The sequence below is a fragment of the Anomaloglossus baeobatrachus genome, chromosome 1 (assembly GCF_048569485.1).
Source record: "Anomaloglossus baeobatrachus isolate aAnoBae1 chromosome 1, aAnoBae1.hap1, whole genome shotgun sequence".
Taxonomy (NCBI): Eukaryota; Metazoa; Chordata; class Amphibia; order Anura; family Aromobatidae; genus Anomaloglossus; species Anomaloglossus baeobatrachus.
In genome coordinates, this window is record NC_134353.1 from 895,770,589 (window position 1) to 895,794,515 (window position 23,927).

The following is a 23,927-nucleotide window of genomic DNA, read 5'->3' on the forward strand; positions in this document are numbered from 1 at the left end:
AGTGGGTCTCTTTCCCCTCCATTAAAAGGAACAAGGATCAGACTATCACATGTGTGTCACAGCTTGATGTGATCTCATGGGGATCTAGGATCAGAAGGTCACAGCGTATTGTTGATTGCAAATCCACTTTAGTGCCCGCTCGTCGTTTACCCTGAATTGGAGCGTATTTTATTCCATCTGGTACTGAATGGGTTAAGGTGCATTTCTATCCTCAAGTGATCAACAGGTAGTTGTAATCTCAGCTGCAGCCACTTCCTTGTGCTATAAATATCCACACCTCACTCCTCCCTATGCCGGCTATAGTTCCACTGTATGTGGTCCATGTTGAAGGAGCTTGTCTTTGCAGAGCTGTGGTGTTGTTACTGCTGAAGAAACCTTGGAGTACTCATTGTTGCGTCTTTCCTCACTTGTTTGTCTTAACCACCTTGTGTCATCTCATTAGAGTGGCGCTGGCCATCAGTAGTCAGTTAGTCCAGGGCCAGTGAGGACCTAGTCGTGTGATTGGCGCAGGGTGGGTAGGACTTGTCTAGGCACATTAGGGAGTGCATGGATCAGCCTCAGGTGAGTGTTAGGAGGTGACATTGTTTCCCTCTCTCTAGCGTCCGGGCTCTTGGGTGTTTCGTTTCCTCGGTCTACCCTGAGTGTTGCGGCACCCGCTGGGAGTCCCCTTGCATCTGGTGGGACCCCGGTAGTCACTGCAAAACACAGAAAAATTAAGTTTTACCTTTCTAATTGAATGGGGACTCTGGGAGCATGGGTGTTGGGTGATCAGTCCAATTGTTTTGAATGAGCAGCTTTAGAACATCTTCAGGATGCTTTTGAAAAGTGCCATTTAATGACCTCTAAAAATTAAAATGTGTATATGTGATGGGTGTTCACTAAAAATGCTCCTATAACTTTCCTATCAGACAAATTTCAGGATTTATTAAATATTTATTTTTTTTCTCCCTAAGAATCAACATCACTTTTTTGCATAGAGATTGGAACGGCTCCTCCTACAGTGCCCCCGCAGGAAAAGGGAGGCATTACACTATCTTTATTCAATTCAGTGGGCTGTTGATACAGATGAGCTGGGTCCTCCAGGACAAGAAACGGGTAGATGGGTTAATTGATAGAAGTCCCAAAAGGACAACCTGTCGTCAGATGTGGCTGTACTAATTCTGCACACACTTGTTAAGGCCTTTGGATTGCAGTATTGTTTACACTCGGTGGGTCTATAACTTTCAGGCTCACAAAACCTACGATGAGGCCATCAACCAGGGTCTGCAGGCCTTTCTTCTGGAAGAAGATGAGAGTTCTGGTGACATCTTCAGCTGCAATGTGGGGAATCTACTGGCCGGTCAGAAGGCCGAAGTGACGCTAAGCTTTGTTCAAGAGCTACAAGTGGAAGCAGATGGCGCAGTACGTTTTGTGTTACCTGCAGTCCTCAACCCCCGATACACCCCGAAAGGTACAAACCGGTCTCACAAAGCCATGGCACCACCCTAGAAATCACACTGGGAATTACTTTTGTGGGGATTTTCTATTAATTTACTGTGGAATTTCTGTATACATGAATGTAGTATTTATGAATAATATTCCTGTTTGTATATTGAGTCACCTTGTGAATAGATTATATTATTTTGTGCTGAGTTTTAAACCTGTTTTATACTCCAGAGCTGTATTTACAATTCTGCTGGCTGTAATTGGAAAACTTCATGAAGCTTGTTAGACATCTGTAAACGGAATAGTTGCGCACTGTAGAAGTGGAGGAGGGAGTCAAGTTTTCAGATTACTGTATCGTATCTTGTGAAAAGGTCTCCATTAGTGATGGGTGAACCCAGACTGTAAATGTTCGGATCTGCGCAGGTATCTTTGTACCCGTGCACTGATCCCAGGCCCAGAGTTCTCAGAGACCTCTGGGTAACTATCAGGAACCGGCCACCTAGGTAATTAACAAAAAAAAAAAGTAAAATAAATAAATAATATCTAAAATAATTATATATATATATATATATATATATATATATATATATATATATATATATATATATATATATATATATATATATATATAATTTGAAAAAGAAAATAAGACTAAATGAGGCATGTTATACTTACCAGCCTCCGCACGGCTGTAACACTACTTCTGAGGCAGCTCATTAACCTCATGCATATGCACTGCTTCCCCCACCCACTGGCAGCCCTGGCGTCTGTGATTGGTTGTTATTAAAACCGCGCTCCCACCCTGCGTAACAGTGTGTGTGATTGCTCGTAATCACACACACTGTGTATGTATAGTTGTGTAAAACTAAATAAATTATAATAAAAATTTGCGTAGGGTCCCCCCATATTATGATACCTAGCACAGATAAAGCATAAGGCCTCAGGCTGCAGCCCCCAGCCATACGCTTATGTTTGCTGTGTATCAAAATAAGAGGGATCTCATGCAGCTTTTTTAAAAATTATTTAAATAAATAATTAAAAAAACTGTTTGCAGTACCTCCTAATTTCTATACCCAGCCATGAAAAAGCTGACTGCTGGGGGCTGGTATTCTCAGACTGGGGAGGCCTATGGTTATTGAGCACCCCCCAATCAAAAAATTGCAGCCACCCAAAATTGGCACATTCATTAAATGCGATAATCCCAGCACTTTAACTGGTTCATCCCGATTCCCCTGGTGTGGTGGCAATTTGGGTAATAAGGGATTAATGACAGCTCACAGCTGCCACTAAGCCCTACATTAGTAAGGGAAGGCGTCTCTGAACCCCCCCATTACTAATCTGTAAGTGAAAAGAAATAAATACAAACACTGAAAAAATCCTTTATTCTAAATAAAATACAAAAAACCCATGCTCGTTCACTTCTTTATTAAACCCCAAACACCCAGTGCTGACCTAATCCACACAAGGTTCCATGACTTTGCCGGCTCTGCTACATACTGAAGTCACAGCACGGGGCATGAACATGTCTGCACGCTGTGGGCTTCAGGCAGAAACTGACTAAGCAACAACGATGAACGGTGATGTCACTCAGTTTATCTGCGGTCATAGCTGGAGGTTCCCATGGTACCTCACCTGTGACCGCACGTAGCCTCATTAAACTCAGTGACCTCACCTCAGGTGAAGTCACTGAGTTCACAGACCTGCTCCTCCTGGCAGAAAACCCCATTTTATTTTATTTTTTTTTTTGCCAAGCGATGCAGATTTGATGCAGGAATATGGAATATAAATTTCAGCACCAAGTCTGCATCTCTTGGCAATAAAAAAATTTCAGTTTTCTGCCCGGAGAGGCAGGTCTGTGACCTCACCAAGTGAGATCACGAAGTTCAATGAGGTTATTTGTGGTCAGTTCACCTGCGGTCACAGGTGAGCTACCTTGGGAACCTCCAGCTGTTACCGCAAATTAACTGAGTGATGTCACTGCTCACCAGCATCCCCGGCGCTTCCTCAAATCTGTAGTCCTACCATCATTACATTGTGGTGAGATGAGTGCATGATATCATGGAGGGTTACTAATCAGAGGAGGCGACGGGAATGATGTAGGTAGAAGGCTCATAGGGGTCTGTGGTCCATGTTGATCCTGCATGTTTGAGGGGATTCTAGAGGGAAGCTGTCAGATGAACCGACGGCTGACAAGTGGGCTGCATTCACACATCTTAAGCGTTGCCATCCGAGAGATATGGGCAGATGGGATTTTTGTTTTTTTGTTTTTTTTTTAACTAAAGCAAGAGGATTGTCTGAACTTTTTTTATCCAATGACAAACAAGTAGGGAATGATAGGAAATTTCAGCTGTGAAGCTTGCAGGATAGTGAATGCGCCTTTTTTTTTTTTTTTTTAGAACTTTCACTGTTTTTTTTATTGATTTCATTTTTCTTTTAACTTTCTGTAGGTCAAAAACCAAGTGTGACTATGACTTTACCAGAGCTGCCTATCAGTCAGATCCCGTACTCACTGAGCCTGACGGCTAGATTTCAGTCTGCATACGGTATAGCCAAGATTGAGTCTAGCTGTGACATCACACCTCTGAAATATACCAACGATGACAAAACCGAGGCCGAGGTAAGTACATAATGAAGGATCAATATCCATGTACTGTGGATCTTTACCGCCATTGATTTTATATACTTGCCGTGAACATAACCCTCCCCTTCGTCCCTCCCTTTCCCACAGGTGTCGCTGGCTGAGGGACATAAGTTTGACCGAGACGTCCAGCTTCTGGCCTACTTCTCTGAGGTGACCAAGCCAAGTGTAACTTTGGAGAGTGGGATTCCTGATGCTGGAGCAGGTGAGTCAAGGAAGGAAAATTTAACAATGATCTCACTATTTTTCAAGGAGACTTTTGGAGACTAGTCCTGAGGAGCGACCCGGGGACTCTCTATGTGGAATTTCCAATCCCATTTTTAATCTTAAATCATGAAATTACCGATTTCTTTCTTTCTTGCATAAAGGCTCCATCATGGGTGATGCTGTGGTTATGCTGAATTTCTACCCTGGTTTTCCGGAGGCTCAGGAACAGTCCTTGTGTGGAGAGTTTATCTTTGTGGTGGACCGGTCTGGCAGTATGGAGTGTCCAATGAATTCAGAGCCAAATGCCCCAATGCGTATTCAAAGTGCTAAGGTCGGTGTACATAACAACAGATAATATACTTTAAATGTTATGGTCGCCTATCACATGAGAAAAAATATACTTAACACATTTTCTTAGTTACCTATGTTTTTTTAATAAAATTGCACAAAATTTTAGTCTGCAATCTTCATCCCTTCATTCATCTTCAGACCAACCTGGTTCAGATTTTAAATTCCTTTTCTTTTGGGAGTTTCTCTCTCGGTAATACAGGCTGCACTTTTCACTGCTTTTATGTCAGCACAGCTTCTATCCTGCAGTTATTTCACTTAATCTTCTTTCCTATTTTTTCTACCCTCCCTAATACTGTAGCTGCTTTCTTATTTCTGTCTGTACTGTAAAGACCAGTGTATAACCCTCATTACCTGCTGCTATCTCTAACACTGAGAGAAGGGAAGAGCAAGGAGTCATCTAAGCTCTGATGGGTTATTTGTAACTTTTTTTTTTTTGTAGATCATTCAACTTAATAAAGTACTTACAGACAGTCTGCAGCAGAAAAATGGTGGAAAACCTTTAATGTGACTCCTTGCTTCTATTGTGTCGCTAGAGGAGTGATCATTACACACTCGGTTATAGTGCAGGCAGATGGCTGCATAGAGCAATGCTGTGTACACGGATCATATGAAGGCTCCGGTTGGCACATAACAATGTGATGAGCGATGCACTGGCTCGGACAAAGCATAAGTCTTCTGGTGGAAGAAATCTGTGGTAGAAGCAAAAGGCTAGAGGACTGTCACGCTCAGACTGGCTAGTGTTCAACACATGGTGTGACAGAGGCACATGGACTAACGACTGTCCGGCGCACGGGGAAATACATGGATTTAAATGGGGATGGTATAGGAGAGGAGGACCCTGACAGTAGGGAGCAGGGTATAGGACACCTCCTGACACTAACCTGTGTCTGGTCCCTAAGCTCCCCTGACGTTCCTATACGAGTCCTTCCCCTCGTTGCAGTCACGTGCCTAGTCCTTTGCTATCCATCCACTCACCCTGTATGGTGACAAGGCCAATGAGTACACTAGGCGTCACCACTACAGTAACGACACACAGGGGAAGGAGAACAGACATAGAGACCTAGACAAAAGCATATACCAATGAACTTCATGGCTACAGGAAGATACCAAGACTGCAGACTACAAGGCTCTAAAGAGTAGCACCGCAAACGTTCTGGCAGCTCCTAGAGCACTTCTTCCCTCTAAGGTGGTCATAAACAGAATTAATTCTATTACCGGCATCAGGTGATGGATCATGTGACTATTTAAAGGAGATAAGCGTGGTCACATAACGGCTGCAACTGAGGAGAACTAACCAGGAACTGCTAGGAAGGAAAAAAACATTGACCCTCACTGCACCAATAGAAAGCAAATAACATTTAAAATCCTGAGTCTCACAAGGCAATGTGAGGCATTGGTCTTGGTCTTGAACGAGTCACAAGTCTCTTAATGAACGGAGACACTTGTGACAGGTATATAGATAAGTTTGTAACAAAAAAAATAAAATCTATTGCATATGATGAATTTAGAAAACCGAAAAAAAATGAACTGGAATAAAACTTTGTATACATGCAATGTGCAGGAGCATGTTCACACTGATCATTAAGCAGCAACACCCAAGAGAAAGGCAAAAATTAGCAAATACCCTAAAATCTAATATATAAAGCCGTGTGTGTGTTTGTGTGTGTGTGTGTGTCCACTAAAGGAATCCACACCGTCGCATTTACAATCACGAAATTTTGCACAGACACTCAATGTGACTCAGGGAACGTCATAGACTATGTTTGGGTGGGAAAATTTAACCCCGCGCTTTAGTTACTCTTCAAAAACCCTGCCTCCATTAAACTAAATAGAAGTGGGAGCTGCAGGCTATTAATAGCAACTGTCAGTGGTTGCTATAGGAACAAAAGAAACTGTTAGTATAAGAAGCTTATGTGTGAGGTAATAAGATGTCGGTGGTGAGACTGATAGAGAGAGACATAAAGAAAGACAGACAGAGACAGACTGGGAAAGAGACAGAGATACACAGACAGCCGGGGAAAGAGACAGACGCAGAGAGAGAGCGAGAGAGACAGATACAGAAACAGACAGACAGAGACATACACACAGATAGACAAGGAAAGAGACAGACAGCGACAACACAGACAGAGACTGGGAGAGAGACAGAGAGACAGGTACTATCCCGGGCAACGCCGGGTACTATAGCTAGTAAATTTATAAACAACAATTATTTTAGGTTATTTGCTCATTTTTGCTTTTCTCTTATGTATTTTTTTATCATGATAGTCTGCTACGCAGGGGAAACCCAAGACATGAGGGGGCCAATACAATTTCCAATCTGGTGGGATTGTGTATTATGAGGAGCTACTGCACTGCAGAGGGCCCATATATTGTTCTAACACAGGCGCCCTTTTTGGTCTGTGTCCCCCAGTGGTCCTATGATTGCAGTTAGGGCAATTTTCAGGCAGATAAATGATCAATTCTCAAGGTTAATACACTTGTAGCAAATTATCTGTTTTTTTGTTTTTTATCCTTTGACTATGTCTAGGAGACCCTGGTTCTGCTATTGAAGAGTTTGCCCCTTGGATGTTTCTTCAATATCTACGGTTTTGGGTCCAATTTTGAGTCTTTCTTCTCGTAAGTAAACCGTTTGATTCAATATCTTTTGATACATTTCCATTATCTGGTTTGCCAGTCCTATCAGATTCTCACATAGTTCCATACCAGGTAGGATCTCCACATCAGGTCTGAACCTCGCAGCAAGTGAGCCAGGCCAGATTTATGGTGGCTGGATTTCTCACTTTCTTTTGTGCCTGATGAAGAGCATTTTGGGTCACTGCATGGACTGACTTCCCAGATAGACCCCCTCCATCTGGTTTCATGATTTGATCGTGGTCAGCTTGTGACCAATCTCGATCTCAAACACCTAGAGTTCTAAGATCTGTTCTCCAAGTTGGGGAACTCTGAACTTCTGGTGGAGTCAGGACCAGCAGATTCAGACCCAATGCCGGGGTCCCAGAAGATATACGTAGCACAGGAGTAATTTTTTATTTTATTTTCTCGCTGTTGGGGGAAAAAGATATTGCAGCCACCACCTACACCACCTAAGTTAACCAGCCCTATAGTGTTTTATACATGTCCACCTAATAAGAAAGAGTAAGATATGAAAAAAAACCAAAACGTCATTGTCTCTTCTGATTTTTGATGTCTCTGCATGACACAGGTCATGACATTCATCCTTCCCCCCCTTCCCCCGCTGGGGCCTATAACTCAGAACAGACACCCAAAACGCAGGTAGTAGAATGTCCATAGGTAACCCTTGACTCTGCTCTCTCCTTCAAGCTACACATCCAAGCCCTTTCCACCTCCTGCCACCTCCAACTCAAAAATATTTCCCGGATTCATACATTCCGTAACCAAAAATCTGCAAAAGCACTAGTGCATGCCCTCATTATCTCTCGCCTGGACTACCGTAACCTCCTTATCTCTGGCCTCCCTTCTAACACTCTTAGGCTCTGTGCGCACTAGAAAAGTGATTTTTCTCAAGAAAATTTCTTGAGAAACTTCTGGGAGTTGAAGATTTCCGCACCTGCGGAAAAATCCGCGGGAAAAACGCATGCGGATTTTCCGCAGATTTACCGCGGATTTACCGCAGGTTGGTCCCAGCGGTTTTGTAATAAATAATCTAGATAATCGATAGACAGATAATGGATAGAGTGAAAGTTGGATAGATAGATGAGAAAGACCTATATAATGTCCCACCTCCCTGCATTTTGTAAGCTGGCACCCTTTAGTGACTTTCATGTGGCACTAAAGGGTGCTTAGCATTGTATTTAGCCATAAAATAAATAAATAATTAAAAAAAAAAAATCGACGTGAGGTCCCCCCATCTTTTGTAGCCAGCTAGGGTAAAGCAGACGGCTGCAGCCTGCAAACCACAGCTGGCAGCTTCACCTTGGCTGGTAATCCAAAATAGAGGGCACCCCACGCCGTTATTTTACATTAAATAAATAATTTAAAACAAAAAACGTGGGGTCCCCCCCAAATTGGATCACCAGCCAAGGTAAAGCGGACAGCTGTGGTCTGGTATTCTCAGACTAGGGAGGTCCACTGTTATTGGACACTCCCCAGCCTAAAAATAGCAGGCCGCAGCCGCCCCAGAAGTGGCGCATCCATTAGACGTGCCAATCCTGGCGCTTCGCCCCAACTCATCCCGTTGCCCTGGTGCGTTGGCAAACGAGGTAATATATGGGGTTGATGCCAGATGTGTAATGTCACCTGGCATCAAGCCCTGGGGTTGGTGAGGTCAGGCGTCTATCAGACACCCGACATTACCAACCCAGTCAATAAGAAATAAAAAATAGACAACAAAAAAAGTTTTATTTGAAAAAACACTCCCCAAAACATTCCCTCTTTAACCAATTTATTGAAAAGAACAATCAATTCCACGTCCGGCGTAATCCAATAAGGGGGGGGGCACGGCGATCCATACCATAGTCGCTGTCCCAGTCAATGAAGAACAGAATGTTCCCCATTGGCTGGGAGAGCAATGCAGTGACCTGAGCTAACATCAATAGCCCAGGTCACTGCATGGGATGCCGAGCGCTGCTGCCAGGAGGATAGATGAGATAATTACCTGCTGTGATCATCTCCTGTACTGCTGGCATCAGCGCTGTCACTGACTTCTATGCCCGCCGCGTTGTCAGAAGTATCGCAAGAGCCCGTGACGTCACCGCTAGTGACAGTCTCGGGCTGCCCGCGAGACGGGCATAGACAGCAGTGACAGCGGTGACGTCAGGAGGCAGGAGATCGTCACAGCAGGTAATGATCTCACCTCCTGACAGCAGCGATCGTCATCCCCGCGGCTGCCAGCACTGCAGTGTCAGTGTCTGCCTGCGCTTCCGCGTGACAAGCTGCTGACACTGCGGGCAGACACGGATACCCTGCAGTGCAGTGTCAGTGTCTGCCTGTGTCAGTGTCTGCCTGCGCTGCAGCGTGACAAGCTGCCGATACTGCGGGCAGACACTGACACACTGCAGTGCAGGCAGCCACGGGGCTGGAGCGGGACACAGACTGCACGGGCACCTGGAGGTCACACGGAAGCGCTTCTGTGCGGCGTCCAGGGAGTGTGACGTGTGTGTTTACTCTGCTCCGCTTCCTCTTCCTGGCATAATGAAATCGCTTCCTGCAAAACCGCAGGCAGCGATGAGCATTACCGCAGGTAAATCGCGGCTATACCGGGGGTATATAGCGCACATCATTTGCTACCTGTGGTATTCCCCCGGAATTTCGCGATTACATTACAGTGAATGGAGTGAAATTCCGGGGGTATTCCGCAGGTACCTGCGGAGAATAATGGACATGCTCATTTTCTCAAGAAAGTTTCTCGAGAAAATTTTCTCCCGGTACCTACCTGCACGCAACCTCAGATCCTCACAAGATCTTCTTCTCTGCTCCTCCCTTATCTCCTCTTCCCACAATCGCGTACAAGATTTCTCCCGTGCATCCCCCATACTATAGAACGCTCTACCCCAACACATCAGACTCTCGCCTAGCATGGACAACTTCACAAGGAACCTGAAGACCCACCTCTTCCGACAAACCTACTTCCTGTCGTAACCCTCAGTCTGCCATAGCGTCGTACAACCAGCTCTACCCTCATCTTCTGTATCCTTGCCCCTCGCGGGTAGGATCCTCTTCCCTCCTGTACCAGTCTGTCTCTTGAATTGTTCATGATTATTGTCCTCATCCATGTATGCCCCTTTTCACTTGTAAAGTGCCATGGAATAAATGGCGCTATAATAATATTGGTTGTAAAAGACACAGGTCCGATACGTTCAACCTTTCTCCACCAGTTCTAAACATACAATGTTATGTTTGAGAAAAGCATCTGATCTGTTTATAAAAGCTGTTATAGTATCTGCCATTACTACCTCTTGTGGTCGGCATTCCACAGTCTGACTGCTCTAACTGTAAAGAACCCTTTCCTATTTAGCTGCCGGAATCGCTTTTCTTCCACTCGCAGTGAGTGCCTCCTGGTCCTTAGTATTGTCTTTGGAAGGAATAAGTCATGTGCCCGTCCTTTATATTGACCACACAAGCCTTTGTAGGAATACATTTTGGGTATTACATACTGGATGTGGAATATGCTGTATTTCTTCATCGTTCCTTATGGGAGACCCAGACCATGGGGTGTATAGCTTCTGCCTCCGGAGGACACACAAAGTACTACACTAAAAAGTGTAGCTCCTCCCTCCGAGCATATACACCCCCTGGATGACAGAATCCAACCAGTTCAATGCTTTGTGTTCAGGAGGTCACACACACACATGCATCCTCTTTTGATTTTTGATTTTTAATTAAAGAATTGGAAGAAAAGCGGGTCCATCCTGGACTCCCGGCATGTCCCTTCTCACCCCACTGTGTCGGCGGTGCTGTTAAGGTTGATCTCAAGGCAGGAGCCTTCCATGCCGCGCTCCTTCACCATCCCCTCGGGCTCTGGCTTGAAGTGGGAGCCTTCACTGTTCTCACTGCTCTGCAGGAGACCGGTCTCCATCCGCAGCCCTTTCAGGCCCCTGCTGGACGGAGCGCTCATCCCTCAGGGACATGGCCCTGCGTCTCAAAAAGCTAAGTATATGAGACGTTGTTCAGGGGTTCCTTGTGTGGGGAGAGTGTGTTATTTGAGCATGGCGGCACCAGGGGTTCCTTTGCTGTGATTTCCGGCCGGTTCTCTGTTTTTTTCCTGAGAACCGCGCCGAGGGTGCCTGCTCATCGGCCGCATGGATAAATTTAGGCCCCGGCTTCGGCCGCGGCCTACTTTCGTTTCTCTTCCCCTGCATGTCAGTCATGCAGGGGGACAGTGCGGCGCCGCCCACCGGCCGTTCAGCAGAGGGGAGGACACTCCTCACTGGGGAGATGTTTCCCTCCCCTGTAGTTCTCCTTAGCCCTCCGGTTCCCGCTCTTGGATTAACCCCCGCCCCCCCTCCTCACTCCAGCGCCATTTTCTCAGCGTTTTCACACTGATCGGCGCTGGCTGCTGCAGCTCTGCAAGCTGTCTGGGGGTCCAAGCTGGGAATCCGAAGGGCACACAAAAACGGCCTGGTAAGCCACAACCTCTGGTTGTGGACTTTTATACACTCTCTGGGGGTCTTTCTGAGTGAATTCTTTACAAACAGAGCCTCCACCTCAGCAGCATGTCTGTCACTAGGAGCAAGGCTGCAAAGCTTTATTCTATATGCACTGCATGTAAGCTCATACTGCCCGAACCGAGCACATATCCACACTGTGATGCCTGCTCTAACGTGGTGGTGCCTCAGCCTGGAGTCTCCCCAGTGGTCCCTCCGGCTGCTCCAGCCCCGGTGGCTGAGCCCCCGGCTTGGGTAGCATCATTTTCTAAAGCTATCTCCCAGTCCTTTGCCGACTCCATGGGACAGCTGTCACGGACTCTGCTAACCATGCATCAGCCCCCTTCTCAGGGTGCCTCTGCTGCTCCGACTCGCTCTGCAGAGCTCACAGAGTATGTTTCATCTGATCCCAGACCCCGTCCTCCTAAACGGAGACGCAGGGACTCTTCTCCTTCCTCGTCCCACGGCTCTGATTCACGTGCTGAATCGCAAGGCGAGGAGGATGCCTTTACTGTGGGCTCAGACGCTACGTCTATGTACCCCATTGATCTATCTGAAGGTGATGCGGATGTTAGTGACTTGATTGCGTCCATTAACTCCGTACTGGACCTTAATCCACCAGTGTCAGACGAACAAGCTTCTTTGGTAGAAAAACACCAGTTTACCTCACCTAAGAGAGCAAGGAGTACGTTTTTTAACCACTCCAGTTTTCAGGCCACTGTGACCAAACCCAGGGCCTGCCCTGACAAACGCTTTCCTAAGCGTACCTCTGATGACCGTTTTCCTTTTCCACCTGAGGTGGTCAAGGAGTGGGCTCAGTCACCAAAGGTAGATCCTCCGGTGTCTAGAATCTCAGCCCGGACAGTTGTGTCTGTGGCGGATGGCACCTCTCTTAAGGACTCCACTGACCGCCAGGTTGACCTTCTGGCCAAATCTGTATATGAAGCGGCAGGGGCCTCTTTCTCCCCGTCCTTTGCAGCAGTGTGGGCTCTTCAGGCCATCTCTGCTTCTCTGGCGGAGATGCACTCCCTCACTAGGGACTCTATGCCCGAAGTGGTTGCCTTAACTTCCCAAGCGTCGGCTTTTTCATCCTATGCTATGTCTGCCATTTTGGAGGCGTCTCACCGCACAGCGGTAGCCTCCGCTAATTCCCTCGCGATCCGCAGGATCTTGTGGCTTCGTGAGTCGAAAGCAGACGCTGCTTCCAAGAAGTTTCTAGCTGGGCTCCCTTTTTCTGGGACCCGGCTGTTCGGTGAACAACTGGATGAAATCATTAAGGAAGCTACTGGCGGGAAGAGTACTTCCTTGCCACAAACTAAAACCAGGAAACCTGTCCAGGGCAGGAACCAGTCGAGATTTCGGTCCTTTCGGTCCTCTAACTGGTCCTCCTCTAAGCCCTCAGCCTCGTCCACTAACTCAGCTAAGGATCGAAAACCCAACTGGCGCACGAAGCCTCGTCCTCAGAAGAACGGAGGAGCCGCTGCCACCAAGGCAGCCTCCTCTTGACTATCGGGCCGCGCCAGCAACGTCCTTAGTCGGTGGCAGGCTCTCCCACTTTGGCGACGTGTGGTTTCAACACGTCTCCGACCAGTGGGTGCGGGATATCATCTCCCACGGCTACAGGATAGAATTTTCCTCCAGCCCGCCAAACAGATTTTTTCTGTCCACTCCCCCCCTGCTCCAAGGCCGCCGCCTTCTCACAGGCCGTGGCATCCTTGCAGGCCAACGGAGTGATTGTACCAGTTCCCGCTCGGGAACGGTTCAGAGGTTTCTACTCAAACCTCTTCCTAGTCCCCAAAAAGGACGGTTCCTTCCGGCCCATCCTGGATCTCAAGCTTCTCAACAAGCATGTTCAGGTGCGGCACTTTCGCATGGAATCTCTGCGATCAGTCATTGCCTCAATGACCCAGGGAGATTTTCTTGCATCCATCGACATCAAAGATGCCTATTTGCATGTGCCAATTGCAGTTTCACACCAGCGTTGGCTCCGTTTTGCAATCGGGGAGGAACACTTCCAATTCGTGACTCTCCCCTTCGGGCTAGCCACGGCACCTCGAGTATTCACCAAGGTCATGGCAGCAGTGGTTGCGGTTCTGCACCTCCAGGGGTTGGCAGTGATTCCTTACCTGGACGACCTTCTAGTCAAGGCTTCATCCAGTGCAGACTGTCAGCGGAGTGTCTCGCTCACTCTTGCCACGCTTGTCCAATTCGGGTGGCTTGTCAATCTGCCAAAGTCCACTCTGACCCCGACCCAGAAACTCACGTACCTAGGGATGCAATTCGAGACTCTGCCGGCACTTGTCAAGCTGCCCTTAGTCAAACAGCAGTCCCTTCATTGGGCGGTGCGCTCTCTGTTGCGGGCCCACCGTCATTCCATCAGGCACCTCATGCAGGTGCTGGGTCAGATGGTGGCGTCAATGGAAGCGGTTCCCTTTGCCCAGTTCCATCTGCGTCCTCTGCAGCTGGACATTCTCCGCCTGCTCCGTCTGTCCGTGGAAGTGCCGTGGCGTCTCCCGGACCGCCCAGACCTTCTCTCACAAGGTCCGTTTTTCCCCTCCCCCGCCGGGGATTAAAGCGCACTCGACCAGAGCTGTCAGTGCCTCTTGGGCTTTTAGGCACCAGGCTACGGTTCAGCAGGTCTGTCAGGCTGCCACTTGGTCCAGTCTGCATACCTTTTCGAAGCACTACCAAGTGCATGCTCATGCTTCGGCAGATGCGAGCTTGGGCAGACGCATCCTTCAGGCGGCTGTCGCCCATTTGTGAAGTTAGGTTTTGCCTACTTCTCAGCTTTCTGTTTATTCCCACCCATGGACTGCTTTGAGACGTCCCATGGTCTGGGTCTCCCATAAGGAACGATGAAGAAAAAGAGAATTTTGTTTACTTACCGTAAATTCTTTTTCTTATAGTTCCGACATGGGAGACCCAGCACCCTCCCTGTTGCCTGTTGGCAGTTCTTGTTCCGTGTGTTTTTTCACCGGCTGTTGTAGACAGAGGTTCCGGTTATTCCGGGTTTTACTCTATATCTACTTATGGGTGGATGTCCTCCTTCAGCTTTTGCACTAAACTGGTTGGATTCTGTCATCCAGGGGGTGTATATGCTCGGAGGGAGGAGCTACACTTTTTAGTGTAGTACTTTGTGTGTCCTCCGGAGGCAGAAGCTATACACCCCATGGTCTGGGTCTCCCATGTCGGAACTATAAGAAAAAGAATTTACGGTAAGTAAACAAAATTCTCTTTTTTCTTTCCATAGAGAAAGCGTGGAATACACTCAACAATCGCTGGATGATGCTGTGGAAAAGGTGAACCAAATGCAGGCAGACTTAGGAGGGACCGAAATCCTCGCGCCATTACAAAAAATCTACAAAACAGCAGGAAGACCAGATCACCCCAGACAGGTAATATTCACAAACCAACATGGCATCCGTGGTTCTTTATTTAAGGAAAGCAGGCATTAGAAGGACCAAGGAGTTCATAGAATTAATATACCTTGATAATAGGACCATAATCACTAGGCGGGCATCTAGGGTGAGACCCTGATAGAGCTCTAATACTCTTTTTCGCTTTTACTATTTGGTGTGGCTCAACACCTACTGCCATATCTGAAAGTCCACTGCTTCCTGCAGCCACCACTAGAGGGAGCTCACTGCACACTACAATGCATAGGATCACTGATGAGCTCCCTCTAGTGGTGGTTGCAGGAAGCGACCAGTTTGTTTTTTCTGATTCAGGTCTCCAAATGGCAGAGGTATTAGCTGGACCCTGAGCAGAGCGGCACGGCACAACCACTATAGGGAGCTCAGAGCAGACTACAATGCATAGGATCACTGATGAGCTCCCTCTAATGGTGGCTCCAGGAAGCAACCACATTAGTTTTCTGATTCAGGTCTCCAAATTTCTGAGGTATTAGCTGGACAGTAAGCAGAGCGGCGCTTCAGTCACCACTAGAGGGAGCTCACAGCAGACTACAATGCATGGGATCACTGATGAGCTCCCTCTAGTGGTGGCTGCAGAAAGCCAGCACTTTGTTTTTCTGATTCAACCAATGGCCTGTAGCGTCTGTTCTGTTTTGTCATCCAGCTGCTCTACAATCCTAAATGGCAAATCCCATTAGAGCTTGTTGTACAGTCACCCGCCCCCCCCCCCCCCCCCCGTAAAATTACAGAACCAGATATATCTGTTGTACGGCATTAGCCATCTCTGCCCGTTCCCTCCTTCTGCAGCTCTTTATCTTCACCGACGGAGAAGTTGGGAACACGAAAGAAGTGATAACCGAAGTCCAGCGAAATTCACACAGTCACAGGTAAGGAGACGTCCGCAGCCTGTATCATATAGACCAGAGATCCCCAACCTGTGGCTGCTCACCAACTGCAGAACCACAACTCCCAGCAATCCCCGCAGCCTTCACCTGGGGGTTGTAGTTTTGCACTCACTGGAGACGACGGCTGTAGACGTATTCTTCTCAAGGTGAATTCACCTCCGGTCTGGTTTTGAGGGGGAACCACATATTTTTGAATCAATTTTACTTTTGATCAGGTGCTTCACATTCGGCATTGGTGAAGGGGCCTCCACTGCCCTCATTAAAGGGGTTTCACGGGTGGCAAACGGAACATGTGACTTCATCACTGGGAAAGACCGACTGCAGCCCAAGGTACGTATATCTCTAACATGTGCACCTTTTAGAAGTAACTGAAATTAGGTCCCTATATATTCACTTCCTACTGCTTATACACAGGAGCCTATCTAAACAAGCAGTGCTGCACTGTAAAGCATGGGGAGGACCCCACATCTGTGATGGAATATAAGATACAAAACAACCTCTAACCCTTCAATTTTCAAATAATATAAATTATCTCCTTATGTATTCACTTCCTGCTGCTTATACATAGGAGCCTATCTAACACGCAGTGCTGCAGTGTAAAGTAAGGGGAGCACCCCATTTCCAGATAGAAAATCAGATACATTTAAATCTCTGACCTTTCCATCTTAGAATAATATAAATTAGCTTCCAATATATTTACTTCCTTCTGCTTATACACAGGTGCCAATCTAAACAAGCAGTGCTGCAGTGTAAAGCAAGGGGAGCACGCCACATCTGTGATGGAAAAATCAGATGCATCTCAATCTCTGACCTTTCCATCTTCTAATAATATAAATTAGCTCCCTATATACTCACTTCATGCTACTCATACACAGGAGCCAATCTAAAAAAAAAAAGCAGTACTGCAGTGTAAAGCAAGGGGAGTACCCCACATCTCTGATGGAAAAACAGACCCATTTCAATCTCTGATCTTTCCATCTTCTAATATATATTAGCTCCTTCTGTATTCACTTCCTTCTGCTTATACACTGGAAAATATCTAAACAAGAAGTGCTGCACTGTAAAGCATGGGGAGCACCTCATATATCTCGGATGGAAAATGGGATACATTTCAATCTCTGACCTTTCCATCTTCTAATAATATAAATTAGCTCCCTATATACTCACTTCATGCTACTCATACACAGGAGCCAATCTAAAAAAAAAAAAGCAGTACTGCAGTGTAAAGCAAGGGGAGTACCCCACATCTCTGATGGAAAAACAGACCCATTTCAATCTCTGATCTTTCCATCTTCTAATATATATTAGCTCCTTCTGTATTCACTTCCTACTGCTTATACACTGGAACATATCTAAACAAGAAGTGCTGCACTGTAAAGCATGGGGAGCACCTCATATCTCTGATGGAAAATAGGATACATTTCAATCTCTGACCTTTTCATCTTCTAATATAAATTAGCTTCCTATATATTCACTTCCTGCTGCTTATACACAGGAGCCTATCTCTGCAGTGTAAAGCATGGGGGAGCATCCTACATCTCTAATAGAAAATCAGATGCATTTCAATCTCTGACCTTTCCATATTCTAATATTACAAATTATTTCACTATATATTCACTTCCTGCTGCTTATACACAGGAGCCTATCTAATCAAGCAGTGCTGAAATGTAAAGCATAGAGGAGCAGCCTGATCCTTTGATGGGGCATCAGGTGGATTTAAAGCCTCATTCCCTTATCATAATGTTGCTTGATGGAAAGCAGCTGCAGTGTAAAGCATAGAACAGTAGCCTGAGCCTTTGAAAGCGCAGAAAGTGGATTTTATTTTTAAGATCCAGCTCTGTGTTCCTCATCTGCAGGTTCTCAAAGCCTTGAAGTGTGCCCTACAGGCCACCGTGAAAGATGTCTCCATAAAATGGACCCTTCCTCCCGATGTGGAAGTGACTTTAATTTCTCAGACCCCCACTGCTATTTTTCAAGGTCAGCGATCTATCATCTATGCCGTGCTCAAGGGGAAGGTAAGTGGGAAACTGATCAGAGCAGATGGGGAGTTTATATTGGGATGTACAGGAGGGGCTCTGACCCCAAAACTCTGGCTTGAACCATTTTTCTTTTATTTCTTGAAGCTGAAAGAGGAAGATGAAGGCGACGTTTCTCTCCAGTACAAGTATAAAGGCGAGACCTTCACTAATCAATTAAAATTCCCTCTAAAGTCCAACGCCAAAGAAAGGTGAGTGCCAGGATCAGTGATGCTGACCGCAGCTGTCCTGCCCCATATAGGCACCCAAGATCAAAGCCTGCCATTGTAATCCTGTCTGTAATGATAATGAGACTGCTGAAAAGTGATCTCTTCAGAACAGGGAGGATCATATTAACATGAGATTTAGCAGCCAAAGTGAAAATCTCTTTTTCTGTTTCCCTCCAGCATTCCCCTCCTCTCTTCATAGACTTCTATAGGCAGCAGGGCTAACTTGTTTCCCTGTCATCCTCCAGTAAAGACTACAGTCATGGCCAAATGTTTTGAGACTGACACCTATTTTGGTTTTCACATTGTTTACTGTTTTTGGGGGGGGGGGTTGTTGTTTTTTTTTTTTTTTTCTTTTTTACATCTTTGACAGATATGTCTATCTTTACGAAAGTAGAATTATCAGTTTTCTTCAGCGCTCTATTGGGAGACCCAGACGATTGGGGTATAGCTACTGCCCTCTGGAGGCCACACAAAGCACTACATTAAAAGTGCAAGGCCCCTCCCCCTCTGGCTATACCCCCCCCGTGGTATCACGGGTTCTCCAGTTTTAGCTTTGTGTGCGAAGGAGGTCAGACATTCCATGCATAGCTCCACAGATTTTAGTCAGCAGTAGCTGCTGACTATTTCGGATGGAAGAAAAGAGGACACATATAGTGTCCCCAGCATGCTCCCTTCTCACCCCTGGATGGTGTTGTAAGGTTGAGGTACCTATTGCTGGTACAGGGCTGGAGCCTGACATGCTGTTTTCCTTCCACATCCCCTGGTAGGGCGCTGTGGAAGTGGGATCCTGCCGGCCTCTCAGCTCTGACGCCGGGCTCCATCCACAGACCCATTAGAACCTGATGGAGACGGAGCAGGAGTACGATCAGGGACAGGCCCTGCATCATACAGGTACTCTGTGTCCCCGGCAGGCACAGACACACTCCGGGCTGGCTGGGTGTTGTAGTGCGCCGGGGACCGCAACGTTGGAGCTAGTGTCCCTACAGATTACTGGGGGATTGTTTGTGTATGGGAACGCAGCGCCGACCCCCTCTGGACCGGGCGGCGCTGCTGTGACTTGTGGTGCGCCGGGGATCCGCCGTCCGCGCTTTTACGGCGGCGGCGGTTATAAATTGAGTCCCCGGCTTTTTGGGCCTAGGACGCCGGCAGCTCCGATTCGTTCCCGCCCCCACCCTGTCATTCAGGGTAGGGGAGAGACGCTGTTCGCTAGCAGCGACGAGGGCTGGAGCCTGATTTACATGCTCCAGCCCTCACACTAGGCACAGAGGGAAGCAGGCTTCCCGCTCTTAGCCAGGAACGCCCAGGGCCCGCCCCCCTTCTCTCTCAGGACGCCGGCAGCCATTACATGCAGTCTGGCTGGAGGAAGGACGCAAGGCTCTGGGAGACCTGGACTAGGGGCTATCTGGCGACCACACACCCGCTTTTTAAGCGGGCGGTAAGCGATTTTTCTGTGCTGGTCCCTCTAGTGCCTCACGGTGTATTGGTGTACTGTGTAGGATATAGAGATATTGTATTTCTTGCACTGTAAGGTCGCTTCTGGCTGCATCTCCCAGATCACTCTGTGGAAGCAACAACATGCCATCCTCAAAACGCAAGGCTGCCAAGGCTAGGGCTGTGTATACTGCGTGTGCTGCATGTGGGGCTAATCTACCAGCAGGCTCCGATGACCCCCATTGTGTGCAATGCTCCGACCCGGTGCTGCTTCGCCAGCCGGAGTCAGGAGGGAGAGTGACCCAGGCTGAGACGCCTGTAAGTCCTGCCCCGGTGACAGGGACAGACTTTGCAGTTTTTGCTGATAATATGTCTGTCTCTATGGCAAAAATACTTGAAACCTTGCAATCTATGCATGGGGCTCAGTCTTTGGGCACGGCGAGGCCTCTGTCCTCAGGTCCCCCTCACTTGGAATTAATCCAGCCCACAGGGGAGTCCCCGGCTTCACAGGCCGAGGATTATGAGTCAGATGATAGCCCCAGCCACCCTAAGCGAGCTCGCTGGGAAAGACCCTCGACGTCATCACACTGCTCAGGGTCTCAGCGCAATCAGTCTCCCTGTGATGTGTCTGATGAGAGTGATCAGGAATCCATTCCTGGAACCCCTCTCAACCTGGATACCCCTGATGGGGATGCCATGGTAAACGACCTTATCTCAGCCATCAATAGGCTGTTGGATATTTCTCCCCCAGCCCCTTCAGCAGAAGAGGCGGCTGCGGAGCAGGAGAAGTTTCGTTTCCTTTATCCCAAGCGTAAATTGAGTGCTTTGTTGGATCACGCTGACTTCAGAGAATCAATCCAGAAGCACGACGCTCACCCAGAAAGGCGTTTCTCTAAACGATCTAAAGATACGCGTTTCCCTTTCCCCCCTGAGGTGGTCAAGCGCTGGACACAGTGTCCAAAGGTAGACCCCCCGATTTCCAAACTCGCAGCTAGGTCCATAGTTGCAGTGGAGGATGGCGCTTCACTTAAAGATGCCAATGACAGACAGATGGACCTTTGGTTAAAATCTGTCTATGAAGCTATCGGCGCGTCGTTTGCTCCGGCATTCGCAGCCGTATGGGCACTCCAGGCTATTTCAGCTGGCTTAGCAAAAGTGGATGCTATCATACATCCAGCAGTGCCGCAAGTGGCGCACCTTACCACGCAGATGTCGGCGTTTGCGTCTTACGCTATCAATGCGGTCCTAGAATCTACCAGTCGCACCTCAATGGCGTCCGCCAATTCGGTAGTTTTGCGCAGAGCCTTGTGGTTAAAGGACTGGAAAGCAGATGCTGGTTCCAAAAAATGTTTAACCAGTTTGCCTTTATCTAGAGATAGACTGTTTGGCGAGCCATTGGCTGATATCATTAAGCAGTCTAAGGGTAAAGACTCCTCTTTACCACAACCCAGAACAACCAAACCTCAGCAGAAAAAGTGGCAGCAGAGGTTTCAGTCCTTTCGAGGTTCGGGCAAGACACCATTTACCTCGTACAAAGGGACTCAGAGGACGCAAAGAAACTCAGATTCGTGGCGGGCTCACACGCGCCCCAAGAAAGCAAATGGAGGTACCGCTTCCAAAGCGGCTACCTCATGACTTCCAGCCCCCTCCCTCCGCATCGCCGGTCGGGGGCAGGCTCTCCCGCTTTTCCGGCATTTGGATGTCACAGGTCAAAGACCGGTGGGTGACGGACATTTTGTCTCGCGGGTACAGAATCGAGTTCAATTCTCGTCCTCCAGCTCGGTTCTTCAGAACCTCCCCACATCCAGACCGAGCAGATGCTCTGCTGCAGGCGGTGGGCTCCCTAAGAGCGGAAGGAGTGGTGATCCCAGTCCCTCCTCAGGAACAAGGGCAAGGGTTTTACTCCAATCTCTTTGTGGTTCCAAAAAAGGACGGCTCGTTCCGTCCTGTTCTGGACCTAAAACGGCTCAACAAACATGTGCACGCCAGGAAGTTCCGGATGGAAACCCTGCGTTCTGTCATTGCCTCAATGTCCAGAGGAGACTTCCTTGCCTCAATAGACATCAAAGATGCTTATCTCCACGTGCCAATTGCTACAGAACATCAACGTTTTCTACGTTTTGTGATAGGAGACGACCATTTTCAGTTCGTAGCTCTGCCATTTGGTCTGGCAACAGCCCCACGGGTCTTCACCAAGGTCATGGCGGCGGTGGTAGCAGTCTTGCACTCTCAGGGACACTCGGTGATCCCTTACCTAGACGATTTATTGGTCAAAGCTCCCTCTCAAGAGGCATGTCAGCACAGCCTGAATGCTACGCTGGAGACCCTACAGTCTTTCGGATGGATCATCAACTTTCCAAAGTCGATCCTATCACCGACTCAATCACTAACGTATCTTGGCATGGAGTTTCATATTCTAGCAGCGATAGTGAAGCTTCCGCTGAACAAGCAGCGGTCACTACAGACAGGGGTGCAATCTCTTCTGCAGGGCCAGTTGCATCCCTTGCGGCGCCTCATGCATTTCCTAGGGAAGATGGTGGCAGCCATGGAAGCAGTTCCCTTTGCGCAGTTTCATCTGCGCCCACTTCAATGGGACATTCTCCGCCAATGGGACGGGAAGTCAACGTCCCTGGACAGGAAAGTCTCGCTTTCCCAGACGGCCAAGGACTCCCTACAATGGTGGCTCCTTCCCACCTCATTGTCTCAGGGAAGATCCTTCCTGCCCCCATCCTGGGCAGTAGTCACGACAGATGCGAGTCTGTCAGGGTGGGGAGCAGTATTTCTCCACCACAGGGCTCAGGGGACGTGGACACCGCAGGAGTCCACCCTTCAGATCAATGTTCTGGAGATCAGAGCAGTGTATCTTGCTCTACTGGCCTTCCAACAGTGGCTGGAAGGAAAGCAGATCCGAATCCAATCGGACAACTCCACAGCGGTGGCATACATCAACCACCAAGGAGGGACGCGCAGTCGGCAAGCCTTCCAAGAAGTCCGGCGCATTCTAATGTGGGTGGAGGACAGAGCATCCACCATATCCGCGGTTCACATCCCAGGCGTAGAAAACTGGGAAGCAGACTTCCTCAGTCGCCAGGGCATGGACGCAGGGGAATGGTCCCTTCACCCGGACGTGTTTCAGGAAATCTGTCGCCGCTGGGGAGTGCCGGACGTCGACCTAATGGCATCCCGGCACAACAACAAGGTCCCGGCATTCATGGCGAGGTCGCGCGATCAAAGAGCTCTGGCGGCAGACGCCTTGGTTCAAGATTGGTCGCAGTTTCAGCTCCCATACGTGTTTCCGCCTCTGGCGCTCTTGCCCAGAGTGCTACGCAAGATCAGATCCGAGTGCAGCCGCATCATACTCGTCGCTCCAGACTGGCCGAGGAGGTCGTGGTATCCGGATCTGTGGCATCTCACGATCGGTCGACCGTGGTCACTGCCAGACCGACCAGACTTACTGTCCCAAGGGCCGTTTTTCCATCAGAATTCTGCGGCCCTGAACCTGACTGTGTGGCCATTGAGTCCTGGATCCTAGCATCTGCAGGATTATCTCAATGAGACAAGCTAGAAAGTCGAATTCGGCTAAGATCTACCACAGAACGTGGAAGATTTTCTTATCCTGGTGCTCTGCTCAGGGAGTGTCTCCCTGGCCATTTGCATTGCCCAAGTTTCTTTCCTTCCTGCAATCGGGGTTAGAAAAGGGCTTGTCGCTCAGCTCCCTTAAAGGGCAAGTTTCGGCACTATCCGTGTTTTTTCAGAAGCGTCTAGCACGTCTTTCTAAGGTGCGCACGTTCCTGCAGGGGGTCTGTCATATTGTGCCCCCGTACAAGCGGCCGTTAGATCCATGGGATCTGAACAGGGTACTAGTTGCTCTCCAGAAGCCGCCCTTCGAGCCTCTGAAGGAAGTTTCCTTTTCTCGGCTGTCACAGAAAGTGGCGTTTCTTGTTGCGATCACATCGCTTCGGCGAGTGTCTGAGCTGGGAGCTCTGTCATCCAAGGCTCCCTTCCTGGTGTTCCACCAGGACAAGGTAGTGCTGCGCCCTATTCCGGAGTTTCTCCCTAAAGTCGTATCCTCTTTTCATCTTAATCAGGATATATCCTTGCCTTCGTTTTGTCCTCATCCGGTTCACCGGTATGAAAAGGACTTACGTTTGCTAGATCTGGTGAGAGCACTCAGAATCTACATTTCCCGCACGGCGCCCATGCGCCGTG

At 48.2% G+C, this 23,927-nt stretch overlaps 1 protein-coding gene across 1 annotated transcript in view; it reads left to right on the plus strand.

Annotated features, from left to right (window-relative positions):
• Positions 1-23,927, plus strand: part of LOC142255286 (von Willebrand factor A domain-containing protein 5A-like) — a 62,768-nt gene that overhangs the window by 29,350 nt on the left and 9,491 nt on the right. The window contains exons 4-13 of the mRNA XM_075326823.1: positions 1,228-1,450; positions 3,873-4,042; positions 4,154-4,268; positions 4,432-4,601; positions 7,149-7,237; positions 14,975-15,119; positions 15,945-16,024; positions 16,258-16,372; positions 17,899-18,057; positions 18,166-18,269. Coding sequence (XP_075182938.1) covers positions 1,228-1,450; positions 3,873-4,042; positions 4,154-4,268; positions 4,432-4,601; positions 7,149-7,237; positions 14,975-15,119; positions 15,945-16,024; positions 16,258-16,372; positions 17,899-18,057; positions 18,166-18,269 — 1,370 coding nt within the window. The remainder of the gene's footprint in view (positions 1-1,227; positions 1,451-3,872; positions 4,043-4,153; positions 4,269-4,431; positions 4,602-7,148; positions 7,238-14,974; positions 15,120-15,944; positions 16,025-16,257; positions 16,373-17,898; positions 18,058-18,165; positions 18,270-23,927) is intronic.